The sequence below is a fragment of the Bombyx mandarina genome, chromosome 16 (assembly GCF_030267445.1).
Source record: "Bombyx mandarina strain Sakado chromosome 16, ASM3026744v2".
Lineage (NCBI taxonomy): Eukaryota > Metazoa > Arthropoda > Insecta > Lepidoptera > Bombycidae > Bombyx > Bombyx mandarina.
The window spans coordinates 12,797,590-12,812,946 of NC_143222.1; the positions used below are offsets into that span (position 1 = coordinate 12,797,590).

General features: G+C 39.6%; 1 protein-coding gene across 1 annotated transcript; it reads left to right on the forward strand.

The window, feature by feature from the left end:
• Positions 1-556: 556 nt before the first annotated feature.
• Positions 557-12,444, forward strand: LOC114240416 (coiled-coil domain-containing protein 63). The gene is made up of 10 exons (XM_028170937.2): positions 557-929; positions 1,378-1,500; positions 1,801-1,989; positions 3,806-3,945; positions 5,301-5,475; positions 5,972-6,151; positions 6,848-6,998; positions 8,354-8,525; positions 9,359-9,497; positions 11,663-12,444. Exons 1-10 carry the CDS (start codon positions 858-860, stop codon positions 11,810-11,812), a joined length of 1,491 nt encoding a protein of 496 aa, XP_028026738.2. The 5' UTR covers positions 557-857; the 3' UTR covers positions 11,813-12,444.
• Positions 12,445-15,357: the final 2,913 nt, after the last annotated feature.

A 15,357-nucleotide genomic window follows, 5' to 3' on the forward strand; every position in this document is an offset into this window, starting at 1 on the left:
TATCTGCTTTGGTGGCGGGCAGTGCGATGGTAAAAACGAGTTCATAGGATCGTCTCAAACAATTCCTTTTAGCACTCCCCATGGAACGTACGGTTGAAAACAGCTGATCTTTTTACCTCCTGGCTGAACCCTTGAGTTCGCAATTCTATCCTGGTCCCAAAGCTATCCTTCCATCCAAAAAATAAATTTATTTTATTTTTATTTTATTTTATTTATTGGGTACCAACATGTTATTCATCAGCACAGAACACTACAGGTATCATATACATTGCTTTCACACTAAATGTTAACACAATTATAGGCACCGACTGCATGCATTGATAAAAAAAGGCGGTTCGTTGTATAAAAAAAAAGACTATAATAGCATAATAATAGAATAATTTAAAATAGCATTAGATACTTTTAACTTGGTAGATTTTAGTACAAAAATCGCGATAGAACTGATAGTCGATGTTCCGGGAATAGTTTGGAGTATTAAATAATTAATCTCTAGCATCAGCTAGCTTTCTAGCATCCTTACGAGAAGAAGAAGGTAAGAGCATTATCTGGGAACAGTTGGGACGATTAGGGTATTTAAAAAAAAAACTTTTCTAGCCAAGAATAAGAGGCAAGCTGCCCGATAATTCGCACGATCGCGTATTTACTTAAGTTCGGACAAAGTCCGTCGGGTCGGCAGCAATAAATAAAGTAGGACACGTATCCAAGCAACCTACAATATCGATTTTACTAAACCTATCGACCCTTCTCCGAATTCTTAAGCACACAACAAACTGAGTGGACCAGTGTACAAACTGTAATCACATTTAAAAGGCTTTGTACTTAAAGAATTTTCTGGGTGTTTATCAAACGCATAGAAAATGACAACGCCGGCTGACGATATGGAGATGGAGAAGATAGCCGAAGATGAACTTTCAAAGTTGCAGAGACAGGTAATACTAGAAAACGGTCAAGCCAAAAGAGAGCTCTTATTTTGTCACTGTTTTTTGTTTGATTATATTACCGAGGAGCTCTTAGTAAGACTAAGTCAATTCTGCAGTACACTGGTGGTAGGAGGTGTTGTGAGTCTGCACGGGTAGGTACCACCACCCTGCCTATTTCTGCCGTGAAGCAGTAATGCGTTTCGGTTTGAACGCAACTTATCGAAACTTATATCTCAAGGTGGGTGGCGCAATTACGTTGTAGATGTATGGGCTCCAATAACCACTTATCACCATGTGGGCTGTGAGCTCGTCCAGCTTTCTTCACGAGCCAAAATGAACAATCACTAGTAAGTCGTATGCTTTCGAAAAAAAAAAACTGGTTTCACAATCACTCAACCAACCCCCATTAATGATATTAACAATACTGTGGTATGTTCTATTTTGGGTTTGCATTCAGTTCAGGGTAATGGAGATAGACCGCGCGACGGTGATGAGCAGCGTGCAGCCTACCCTCAGAATGCAGAAGAACATCATCAGCACTCTCAACACGGAACTAGATAAGGTCATGATGGAACTCAAGGTTGGCATTAGTGCTTCTAAACACTTTTTTAATGTTGATAACGTTGGCATTTGATTTATCGAGATGATTTATGGACGGCATTTCTTTTCAACCGTTTTTAAAGTCGATTTTTCTACCGGCCTTCGTAAATCCCAATATCTCAGCCAAGGGCTTACTCACTCCTCCTATCAAATGTCATCTCAGTAATTCGCACCATTAAAATTTCAAAATCTCACTCATGATACAACCGACCCCTTTTTCAGTATTCATGTTTATCACACTACTTTAACTCGCTTTAAGACTGCGTAGTTTATTTTGTAGTTAACAAAAAGCACTTCGAATCTCCTGGACAATGCGAAGACGAGAGAGCGTCTGGTGGTACTTCTCAAAGAACACGAGAAATACGCGGCGGAGGTGAAGGAGCACCGCGGGTTTATCACTGAACTGGACTTCCTTCTCCGACAAGTTCAGAAGGAAATCAAGGCATTGAAGACCAAAGGAACTGAAAAGGTTTGTTTGGTTTGAACTTCTTTACATGTTTACGATTATACGAGTCGAAAGGATGAACGGTTTTCGTTCCAATCTAATTCAGAGCTCCACATTGAAGGTGGAAGGACCAATAGATGTCTAACACTAAGCCCTAGCAAGAGCGGTGCTTCGCAGAATCTCCCGCCAGATCAGGATCGCGACCCATTGAGAAGATCCGGCGAGAAACTCATTGGGCTGTGTTTTTTTTTATTAGTTCTTGTCCAGTGGCTTGTTGAGAACTTATCTTGATACATGTCGAAGTATCAACTTTATTAAACCATCTTTCGAACCGAAACAGCAACAGACAGGAGGTATTTCGGTAGCCTGTGCAGATTCACAATACGCCCTGTATTGTCTACTTCATTTTCCCAAGGTTATGTATCAAAATGCAGTAGGTTCATGGTAGGTATTCTTATGGTGTGACCTTGTGGAGCTCTCGTTCTAAGAGCCTTTTTTTATTACTTAGATGGGTGGATGAGCTCACAATCCACCTGGTGTTAAGTGCTTACTGGAGCCCATAGATATCTACAACGTAAATGCGCCCCCCACCTTGAGATACACGTTCTAAGGTCTCAAGTATAGTTACAACGGCTGCCCCACCCTTCAAACCGAAACGCATTACTGCTTCACGGCAGAAATAGGCAGGACGGTGGTACCTAACGGGCGAACTCACAAGAGGTCCTACCATCAGTAAAAAGAGTTTGTTAGCTCTTGTCCAGTGGCTTGAGTCTCTTGAATCATGCCAGTCACAATTTTATTATATAAAAAATACACCATTCTTTGAACGAACGGAAGCTGCTTTGTGGCAGAAACTGGGAGGAGGTATCTCACAATACGCCCTGTATTTAATTGTCTTCTATGTTTTCCCAAGGGTCTATATCAAAATGGAGTAGGTTCAATGTTCATGGTATTCTTATGGTGTGACCTTGTGGAGCTCGCGTTCCAAGAGCCTTAATCTACATTGAATGGTTTTAGGTCACTGGCTGTCGGCTCCGTTACGGTCATTACGTTGGGGTCTGAACGACCTTATACTTTCAACACGAATTAAGAACTAAAGCAATTCTGATCGTCCTTAGCGATCTGTTTCAATGTTTATTGGATAGCCTAAATTTAGTCTACTGACAAATTGCCTTAGAGCTTCAGGGCAGATTATGATCCGAGGTCTTAATAAACTAATAGTTTTAATAAATAGTCGTATGTCACATGAACATAATAGTTATAAGAATTCGAAAGGTATAAACGGTATAGTGCTATAAATGGATACACAAAATGTATCAAATTTAACCTCAGATAATAATCCTAACAATCAGGATTAATCCTAACAAGATGAGTTTCGTGAACCTCTGAAACTAAAGTTCAATGTACTAAAATTCCTGCACACTCATTGTGTGATTACAATGCTCTTTTGTATCAAATACAACAAAAAAGCAATTCTGATGCCGTTCGGAATTGCACGAAAAACGCAAGCTTACGTCGCCATCTAGTGTGAAATAGTGAAACATCAGGTTTCTTTTTTTTATTATTGCTTAGATGGGAGGATGACCTCACCGCCCACCTGGTGTTAAGTGGTTACTGGAGCCCATAGACATCTACAACGTAAATGCGCCACCCACATTGAGATATAAGTTCTAAGGTCTCAAGTATGGTTACAACGGCTGATACCTACACGCGCGGACTCACAAAAGGTCCTACCACCAGTAAAGGTGTGGGGGCTTTTAAGTCGCGTAACGCAGTCAACGTTTTAAAAAACATAATCACGTAACACGGATCAATCTATATCAATTCACGTTTTGTATAGGTGTACGCGAACACGCTCACAAATCAAACGGTTATCACCCAACTCGAGAACCGCCTGGACACGGCTATGAAGAAGTTCAACGCAGTCAACTGCGACAATTACAAGATGCGACTTGAAATCGATCGTTTGTTAAGAGACAGGTTATTTTTAATACGCTTTTATTAGCTTCATACGTATGTTAGTATGTAGGTATGTTAAGTATGTAACGGAATCTTTAAAGATGATTTTGACCCCCTTCAAAACGTCGGATTAACTCGAAACTGGCATACTTATTAGGGACCGATGACAATTCAATATTTTAAACAGTTTGATCAGTTATCCTTACTAGGATAATCAGGATTAGCGATTTTTGTTTTCCTGAGACCCGCAGTGTCTGCGTCAAAACCAAGAAGGGAAACTACCAGGCGTGCCGATCGCCTATTTCTCGGATAAGTTACTGACTGATTCAGATGAAATTTTAGAAAGGTTGAAAAAAAAAATAAAAAAATTAAAATTCAACTAAACAATGAAAAAAAAGGTTTAAAAAACAAAAGAAAATGCGCTGTTATAGAAAATCCAACTAAAAAATAGATAATAAATTTGAATTAAAAATAGTGTAAGAAAAAATGAATTTATTGTTAAAAAAAAAGCGTGGGGTGCATGGTATCAAAGGTTATAAATAGTTTTATAATATCCTGAAAAGCACACCACGATTTTTTTAGCTTTATTAAACTATTATTTATTTACTTAATAGAATTTGCTAGAATAGAATAGAATTTAAGAGTCGCACAGGCTGCCAACGAGGTGGTCTTCATCCGTACTATCTGGAATCACTGCATTCAATGCTATTTTATGGCACGTACCGGTTCTGGAATAAACTCCATGCATGATGATCCCCGTACGCTAGTAGATGTCGTTCTTAAAACGAGGCCTGAGAAGTGTTCTCCAGGGGTACACAGTGACTTTTACCCTTAGCGTTGTTCATATCTAGTTTATTCTAAACAACTTCAACAATTATTTATAACATTTTACTTCAAATACTTCTAATTTTAAAAAAAAATTATTCGTCTGTCATTACGCGCACCAACTACTCATATCAGAGCTAGCGTCCTATAGAAACACGAACAGCAACTGTGGACGTAATCCTTTCTTTTTTGTTGCCTTAGAAGATAGTCGAATACTTAGCTCACCGATTGGTGAGTAATCAGGATCACTTATCGACATTAGCAATGTCAGCAGCTTAGGACTATAATCAAACCTCGTTTGAAGAATATAGCACCCAGAAAGTACCGTGGTCAAGAATTAATTCCAGAGCTATAGCTCTAATATGGTATACGACAAAGTATATGGCAAAACAATCTCTTAGATATGCACATGGTTCCTGGTTGATGAATACTTACCCCCGTGTCTCCTAAAATATGTGTTTTTCTTGAAATTTCTCGTGAAAATTATACTGTACAAATTACAGAAACCTCAAAGTGTCCGTCAATGCGAGTATCATAAAATTAACTTCTAGACAATTTTTCAACGGTATCTGGAAGAATCAGATCAAACGATTGATGGATGGTAAAGCTCAAATCTTAGAGCTTGTGGAGCAAGCCATCACGACGTACGACCAGAGAGAGGAATGGTGCTCCAAGCTCGAAGCTTTGAAGGAGAAAGCGGCTATAGATTACAGAAAGCATTGTTTGGTAAGGGTTTTCTTAATAATTGGAGTATATTTTGTATCAAGCGTGTTCATTGCTTCGTCGTCTTGTGCGGAAGACAGTAACTGACCTTCGATTTGTACTGTAAACCAACAAAACTTCTTAAAATAAGACTATTGTATTATTATTTTTTTATTGCTTAGATGGGTTGACGAGCTCGTAGCCCATCTGGTGCTAAGTGGTTACTGGAGCTCATAGACATCTACAACGTAAATGTGAAACCATGTTTGATATGAGTTCTAAGGTCTCAGTATAGTTGCAACGGCTGCCCCACCCTACAAACCAAAACGCATTACTGCTTCACGCTTCACGGCAGAAATAGGCAGGATGGTGGTACCTAACCGTGCGGCCTCACAAGAGGTCCTCCCACCAGTAATAGTTTATTGGCGTTTTACGATCTGTTGAAATAGATATTAGCAATATAAAAAAATGTTTTAAAATGCTTAGCAAATTTGATAATAGTTCGATGTTAAATCAATAGGAAGTTCGGGAACTTCAACGACAGTTGGATCACAGCATGAAACTAGAGGAGTTCCTGCGTACTAAGGGCACTGTGAGACTCACAGCGGCCGACGCGAAGGCTGAGGCCAAAAGACTGGAGCAGCAGGAAGAGGAAATGAGGACATACAACAATTACATCAACATTTTAGATGCTATTAAGGTAAACATTATTTATGTGTGTATGTATATATATGTAGTCTAATATATTATGTATTAGTGTTTTATTTTTATTTTTATTAAGTTCTTGTCTAGATTGTAAATTGTAAATTGTTTAGATTGTATTCTTCTACCCACTCATTTAAAGCTTTCCTACCCTATCGCCTTCTAGTAAGCGCGTATTCAAAATGGAATAGGTACAAATGTAATAGGGTCATTAGAAGTGCCGAAGCCTGCGCCCCCTGACACCGCTGCATCTGTCTATAGCGCACACCCTGCGCCATAAGTATGGCCGCCTCTGCTCAGGGCAGTGGTATTTACAGTATGGAGACTGTTACTTATACTGCCCCCTTACAGCATGGAGATTATTACTTATACTATAACTTAACGGCCGTCTGGTGCAGTGGTAAGTGACATGGTCACAACACAAGGGGGTCGCGGGTTCGAATCCCGCCAAGGGAAGATATTTGTATGGTAAATATTAATGTCTTTTCCAGGGTTATGAATGTATATTAAATATATGTATGTGTATAATAAAAAATAATACATTTATTTCCGTTATCTGGTAGGTACCTGTAACACAAGTTCTTTACGAACTTATCACGGGACCAGTTAACGTGGTGTGATTGTTAGTAAATATTTATTTATTATTATTTATTTACTGTCCCCTGAAGAAGTTTAATAGTCTCTCTGTGGCTAGGAATTCACTGGAGAGAATGACGTCGACAAGTTAATCCAAGAGTTCTCGCGTCGAGAAGAAGAGAATTACGCTCTATTCAACTACATTAACGAGGTGAACACAGAGCTGAAGAACCTTAGCGACAACGTGAAAATGCTGAAGGATAACATCGGTATGCGTCCACCAGCAAAATGCATTTTATTGCTACTGCACAACTTAGAAAGATTATATTTATATAGAATGATAGAGTTTGCCGGAATAAAAAATAGATCTGATGGATTAATTCAAAGCTTAAGGGGAATCAAACCAAAAGGCGATTTTAATAGCTCTTTACGCCTGCGAACTCTATATTTCATTGTTCAACTCGAGTCTCAGAGACTTGGCTTTAAGGGTTTATCACAATTAATCTCACAAGCCCTTCTTCATTTTAATTCTCCCGTTGTTATTAACGAACAAAAATAGGAATGTTATAATGTAAGAAGCACTCTTAAATAAAACTTCATGCCATGCGAAGAGTGGCGCCCGTAACCGTACTCGTCGAACTCGACAAAGAGGTCGACGTGCAATCTAACCCATGCATCAGCCCGCTGAGTTTCTCGCCGGATCTTCTCACTGGGTCGCGATTCCGATCCGGTAGTAGATTCATTCGCGAAGCAATTGCTCTTGAGTTGTTAGGTCTCCTTCGGAGGCGCTCGGGCAGTTGTTAGCAAATCCCACCCCTCCTGGCTGAGCCTTTGCTCGCCCACCTGTCCTGGTGAAGCTGGAAAGGCCTCCGGGACACCAGTAATCTTTCAATCATAAAAAAAAAAAGAAGGTTGGCGCCCAATCTTTTGGTCTGTCTTCTCTTTCTCTCATGCACACGACAACGGTACCGAGAACGTATTTAACTCCGAACTATTTATATATCTCTTTCAATTTATGTTACAATTTTCCTTTCGTTATTATATTAACTAGTGGTCCCGCAGTAGTCGAAATTCGACTATAATTAATTGGAACTGTAAGTTTCTACACTATTATGATTGTATTTTATACTTCTATAATCACAAATTTCGCCAAGACTACACTATAAAAAATATTAACAAAGACAAACCATATTCTATTCTCAATTTGACAACAGACGTCAAGAACAAAAGTTTGACAATAAATAGTATGCATTCGTGTGTGCGTCAAATACATGGTATGTAGTGTGTGTAATGTTTTCTTTATTGGTTTAATGTATCTTTTATGCATTATTTAAAAAAATATTAGCATTGTGCACTTCTTCTCTATAGGTAAGTGTGGAAAATTTCATACTCCTCCGTCCGCGCAATTTTCGTAAAAAGGGATACAAAGTTTTTGCTTCACGTATTAATATATAGATTAATAATATACACATATAAATTAAGTAATGGCTATTCTCAAGCTAAACAATTTCAATATTAAATAGTTCGACTTAGATTAAGTTATCACTTCTATCAGCCGTCCCGAGACGCACTTTTGGTATCCAGTTTATCATTTAGATAACGAATTTTAATGTACGTATTATAGAGGAAGAAACAGCTAAGCACCAGGCCAAGTTGTACAAGCAGCAGGACAGCATTGAAAGTCTCCGATTGACGTTAGAGGGGCGCCGACAAGCGACCGCCCACGCTAAGCAATTGTATGACAAAAACACAGACGTACTCTCCTCCTTACTGCAACAAATACATAGCTTAGCTTTGTGAGTATTCCAAGAATTTGTATTTTTTTTTTATTGCTTAGATGGGTGGACGAGCTCACAGCCCACCTGGTGTTAAATGGTTACTGGATGGAGCCCATAGACATCTACAACGTAAATGCGCCACCCACCTTCAGATATAAGTTCTAAGGTCTCAGTATAGTTACAACGGCTGCCCCACCCTTCGAACCGAAACGCATTACTGCTTCACGGCAGCAATAGGCAGGGTGGTGGTACCTACCCACGCGGACTCACAAGAGGTCCTACCACCAGTAAAAAGGTATCAAGCTATCCTTAGCACATCAGGTGAAGAATACGTTACGATCAGTAAACATTGTCTAGGACAGGAAGAGGGTTGCATTGCAGTGAATAAAACCCACGATTTTATACCTATAACCTCACGTCTGTCAGTGAGCAGAGGCATTCAGATTCTGTCAGTGCTCCTCTTGAATCAATTAACTGCACGAAGTTGGCCGTGATAATAGACCCAGGCGACAAAGTGTTAGGATCAATAAGGTTAATATCTAAAATTGCTGGATTTCGCTAGTCTTAGATATAATTAAAATTCTGTTTAGGAGTGTATTCGAAATATCGGAAATAATATAATGAGATTAAAAACCAATAGACTAAACCGTAAACTTAGGTTTAAACAAGGTTAATTTAGTTAAAAGCAGAACTCGCAATGCTTAGACGAACGTAATGGAGGATCGGAATAAAATTTCCTAATCCCTTTCTCCTTTTAGTAACAAGATCACGACGATAACTCAACCACAAGAGGAGTTGTAGCAAAAGTTGCATTGCATTTGATCTTTCTTGAATTTGTTTTTAAATTCTAGGGCATCAGAATGCGATTCTCTGCCATTGCTAAAGTTATTAGGTAAGTCGTTCGTCATCAACGTGACTAACGCCCGACTTTACATCAAAAGCCTTGAGAAGAAAATAACAGAAATCGTCGACATTATCAAACTTGACGAGGTGAGTTCATACTAATATTATTAAATACAAGCTTTTGCCCGCGACTCCGTCCGCGTGGAATAGTTACTTTGGCATAACGTTAAATTTTACCCCCCACTTCATTAACGTAGAAAGTTAAAATGTTTTTGAATTATAGAATGTTAAGGAAGCTATTTAAACCCCTATTTTGAAACATTCTTTATTGGTGCTCTACTTGTATTGGTCTTACAGTGGTGTTATATAACCTATAGCCTTCTTCAATAAATGAGCTAAGTAACACTGAAAGAATTTTTCATATCGGACCAGTAGTTCCTGAGATTAGTGCGTTCAAACAAACAAACTCTTCCGCTTTATAATATTAGTATAGATAAGAGTGTGTTTCAACATCTTAGGCCTTAGAGCCCAGGGTTGGGCCTTAACCTAGTCCAGTATATCTCATCAGACTGCTCTTTTAAGGGCTTTCTCCTTCCAGTCCTTGACACGAATAACTCTAAGGTCGTGTTCTACACCATCTAACCATCGGAGTTTGGGCGTGTCACGATTTCCGCGGCCCTCTGGGTTATCATATATTAGTTGTCTTGGCATTCTGGACTCCTCCGTTCTAACTAACAACGGTTCTAACAACGGCCGTCCGGTGTAGTGGTAAGTGACATGGTCACTACACAAGGGGGTCGCGGGTCCGAATCCCGCCAAGTGAAAATATTTGTATGATAAATATAAAATGTCTTTTCCAGGGTTATGGATGTATATTAAATAAATGTATGTGTTTAATATAAATCTTACATTTATTTCCGTTATCTGGTAACTGTACCTAACACAAGTTCTTTACGAGCTTAGCACGGGACCAGTTAACGTGGCGCGATTGTCATGTTCTGCCCATCGTAGGCGTCCAATTTTTATAGTTTATTGTTGTTATTATAGTTGAAAGTGTGTTTGCTTGTTTGTTTATCGGTATTTCACGTCGAAACTATACCACAGCTAGCCATAATTTTTTAAAGCGTTAAATTTTAGTTCAGGGTAGTGACGTGGGCAACCGTTTAACCCGAATAAACATTTCATTATTTATTTTTTTATTGCTTGATGGGTGGACGAGCTCACAGCCCACCTGGTGTTAAGTGGTTACTGGAGCCCATAGACATCCACAACGTAAATGCGCCACCCACCTTGAGATATAAGTTCTAAGGTCAGTTACAACGGCTGTCCCACCCTTCAAACCGAAACGCATTACTGCTTCACGGCAGAAATAGGCGAGGTGGTGGTACCCACCCGCGCGGACTCACAAGAGGTCCTACCACCAGTAATTACGCAAATTATAATTTTGCGGGTTTCATTTTTATTACACGATGTTATTCCTTCACCGTGGAAGTCAATCGTGAACATTTGTTGAGTACGTATTTCATTAGAAAAATTGGTACCCGCCTGCGGGATTCGAACACCGGTGCATCGCTCAACACGAATGCACCAGACGTCTTATCCGTTAGGTCACGATGACTTCAAACGAACAACAGTGCCACTTTTTCTTGACCAAGCGGGTGAAGCCGCGCGTAACTATTCTCTTATAACATAAGCCGTGTAAGTTTGTTTGTTGGTTAACTACAACCATCCGTAGTAATAGTTGGGCGGATTGTGTGGCGGCCCAGACCGGTACCGACATCCTGTTTCTAGTTTGTTATACTAACTAACGACTCAACATTCACATTTGTTGTCTGTGGGTTCTGGTGGCCGTTTAAAACAGGTTGGACTTGTCTGTCCATCTAATAAAAAACCCGTAAGAGTGGGGAAGATTTTAGTATCAAATATGTTTGTTTTTTTCCCCTACCTATGCCGATAGCCTTGAGAGGCTATTTTAGCGTTGCCCTTTAGTGTAGGTGAGCTCTCGGGGCTCAAACCGGAGTGTTGCTAATACTGGCCCTACCAAGAGCAGTGCTTCGCAGAATCTACCACCGGATCGTAAACGTGATTCACTGAGAAGATCCGGCGAGAAACTTAGTGGGCTGTGTCTGTGGGTTAATTTACTCGTCGAGCCCTTCGCCGCAAGCGACGGGTTCGGCGAGAACGGTGTCCGGTGCTTGCGGTACCTAAAATCATCGTTAGTGGATTGGGAGGATCCGTAATGACGTGTTTAAGGCGACGTCACCTGTTTACCATTCGGTCCACAGGATCGGGTATATATGTTTGTGTTGCAGGCCATCCAACGTCAGATGGAGAGCAAGGAGCGCACGCCCCCGTCGTCACGGCGGCGCCGCGCCCGCGCCCGCACCCCCGCCCTCCCCGCTAACACAACCGCCCTCCCGGCGCGCCACCGGGACAACGCACAAATTACCACACACGCCTGAATACTTATTTAATATTTACATATAGCACCACTACTCGCTCCAGACACAACAATTTCCATATTAGAGGCAAAAGGTCGAACATCCATGATTCACCTTTTCGAATTTGGATTCTATACCCGTAGGCGATTGGTGTCATGCCGCCATCTACCGCGAGTTATGAGCTAAAACGGGTTTTGGGGGCTTGATTTTTATTACACGATGTTATTCCTTCACCGTGGAAGTCAATCGTGAACATTCATTCAAGCACGTATTTCATTGGAAAAATCGGTACCCGCTGGCACGGTCGCCTCGCTCAATACGAGTGCATTATGCTATTTTTACATATTGGTCTGGATTTTAGTCCTTTAGCTAAATCTTCATAGAGGTAGTGTCAAATGAAAACACAGATAAAAATAGAATAAATTTATTTTAGTAAGAATAATAGAAATACATAATTACTTATAAGATACTTTAGGAAAGAAGACATTACAAGATTACAGATATATTGAAAATAAATAGTAAAATTGAAGAAAAAGATACAAAATTCTTTTCTACCTCATTCGAAAGCATTTATTACATAAATTATTATTGAAACATTTTTTTATTGTACAATATTGTTCAATTTTTAATTACAAGTAAGTGTAATCATTATTAATTAAATCAATACATATTTAATATAATTATTATTATTATCACAGATAATAATTCACTTTTCACCATTGCCCGTTTTTTTTAATTCTTCACTTTTTTTACATAATAATATTACATTGAAATCAACAATCAAATCAGCCTTTTAACCTTATTAAATAATATTTAAGTCTGAGTCAAGTGATTTATATCTTTTTCAGAGTTACAAACTCCTTAAACAGCCTTTATTTTTTATCTATCTCTTGGGTTTATGGCGCTTCCTTTTAGATTTCGCCAATGTCAAGTGTCAAGTGTATATAAATACTCTGCTGTCTATAGCAGGCTTCGTGAACGAGCAAGGTCACAGATAGTCACTAAGAATTAAGTGAGTAGCTAAGATTTTTTTTATTGCCCTTGTAGGCAGAGGGGCATACGGCCCACCTAATGGTGAGTGGTTACCGTCGCCCATGGACTTCAGCAATACCAAGCGCAGAGCCAAGCCGCTGCCTACCGCTAAAATTCATTTTAATATTTTTATTCATTTTATTCATTTTTTGACATTTCGTTTTAATATTCTTAATTAAACAAGCACCACTGTCAGGTCGAAGTGTCAAATGTGACAGTTCTCAAAATTGCCATATATATAAAAATCGGTAAAAAAACTTTTAAGTTAAACGGTTTTATTTTATGTGCACTGAAAACTACAAAATAAATAAATAGTTACTTACCTATCAACCTACGTAGGTGATCTCGGTCATTAATATCTCTGATGGTGGTGGTTGTCATAACATGAACCATGTCAGCGGCCGAAAGGCAGTTCATGAAAGAACACTAACACCAGGGTTTGCTTGGTAGGTAAACTAAGCAGCCCACACTATAACAAGTAGGTATTTTGACCTTCTAGTTCAGAAATATTTTAGTACTAGGCAGAATAGCTTTTAGGCATATTAGACTAAAATAAAAACGTGGGGCCCCTCTGAAATCATACCTATGGCAGAGCATATCTTATACTTTGGTAGATCATGAGCTTATAATCGTTATCATCATCATCCTAGCGGTTTATCCCGGTCGCATCCGAAACCACATAGCTCCGGAGTCCAGGGTCCGCTGAATCGAGTTACCATAATCGTAACTGGAGGTTTTGACTATCAATAACCAGCCGTGGCGGCTTCACCAGCGAACGCCGAGCTCATGATCTACCAAAGTATAAGATATGCTCTGCCATAGGTATGATTTCAGAGGGGCCCCACGTTTTTATTTTAGTCTAATATGCCTAAAAGCTATTCTGCCTAGTACTAAAATATTTCTGAACTAGAAGGTCAAAATACTTACTTGTTATAGTGTGGGCTGCTTAGTTTACCTACCAAGCAAACCCTGGTGTTAGTGTTCTTTCATGAACTGCCTTTCGGCCGCTGACATGGTTCATGTTATGACAACCACCACCATCAGAGATATTAATGACCGAGATCACCTACGTAGGTTGATAGGTAAGTAACTATTTATTTATTTTGTAGTTTTCAGTGCACATAAAATAAAACCGTTTAACTTAAAAGTTTTTTTACCGATTTTTATTTTCTTGTTTTTAGTATTTAGTGAAATTGTCTACCGAATATTCCTCATTCTATTTAATTCATTCAGTGCATCATTATTACATGGTTTCTTACCTGATAATTTAGTACAATCTGATTCCTCAATACATAGATAGCCCGTCCAGAGACTTGACTCGACTTAGAGCCACGTATGCTTGTCCTTCCTCAAACAATTTTGAGCCCAAATATACTACTGCATGGTCGACGGTGCTGCCCTGCATTTTATGGACGGTGGATGCCCATGACAAAACTAAGGGCAACATCTTTCTTTCAGCCGTACCATAATTGAATTTTGCTGGAATCTGTATGGCTTTAGGGTAAATAACGTGCATGCCGTTACATTGCACGCCGGCAAATCCCGAAGTGAAAACGCTGTGGTCACCTTGATGCCATGAAGCCCGAATAATTCTAGCAACGTCATTAATACTAATGAATACATTTGGAATTTCAATTCTTTCAGGTTCACCGTTTTCAGGTATATCTGGCACACTAAGTCGTATTAAGTCTTGTTCACTAATCTGGACATTTTCGTCAATGCGTACATCTCTATAAAGCGGGTTATTTCTAGTTAACCATCTTAAAGCGCTGTAGACTTTTTCGCGAGATATTGTGAATTCTCTTGTGATGTTCAAATTCTCCAAACGTTCTGTAACTACAACGATACCCACCTGGCTGGAAGATCTTGGAAGCATATTAGGTAATCTTTCACTGATCTCAAAGATATCTTGGGCAAACAACACTGCTTGTCCGCGGAAACCGTACTGCCCGTATAGCCCAGTAAATTTTACGATTTTAACAAACGGGATGATTCTACACAGCTATCGCTGCTCTGCTTGCGTCAGCGCTTGAATCTCATCTGGTATTGAACCTGGATCCAGATTATTCCAGTACGTCTTTGATGGTGCTATTGTTTTATTACTGGTCACATGTGTTTGGCACGCGAACATAAAAGTAATGTTGTTTTTGAAGACAGTTCTGCAGGTAGATATTCTAATGCAGCTGTGTTGTAACGTACAGTATGAATTTGGTTAGGATAACAATGCTTGGTGCAAATGTCCCAAACGTGTATACACACGATGTGTTAATAGCATTTTCAAACGCTTGTACATGATTTTCAGCTCTGCGTTGCTGTGCACGCTCACGTTGGTTATTTAACCTGTCGTGGCATTGCTCAGGTGTTTCTGAAGCTTCTAACTCCTTTCGTCTCTCACGCCGTCCTGTTAACCTGGCCTCATGTTGCTCAAGTGTTTCTGACGCTATTAGCTCTCTTCGTCTGTCACGTTGTGATGCTAGCCTAGACTCATGACGCTCAGATGTTTCTGATGCTAACAACTCTCTTTGTCTGTCACG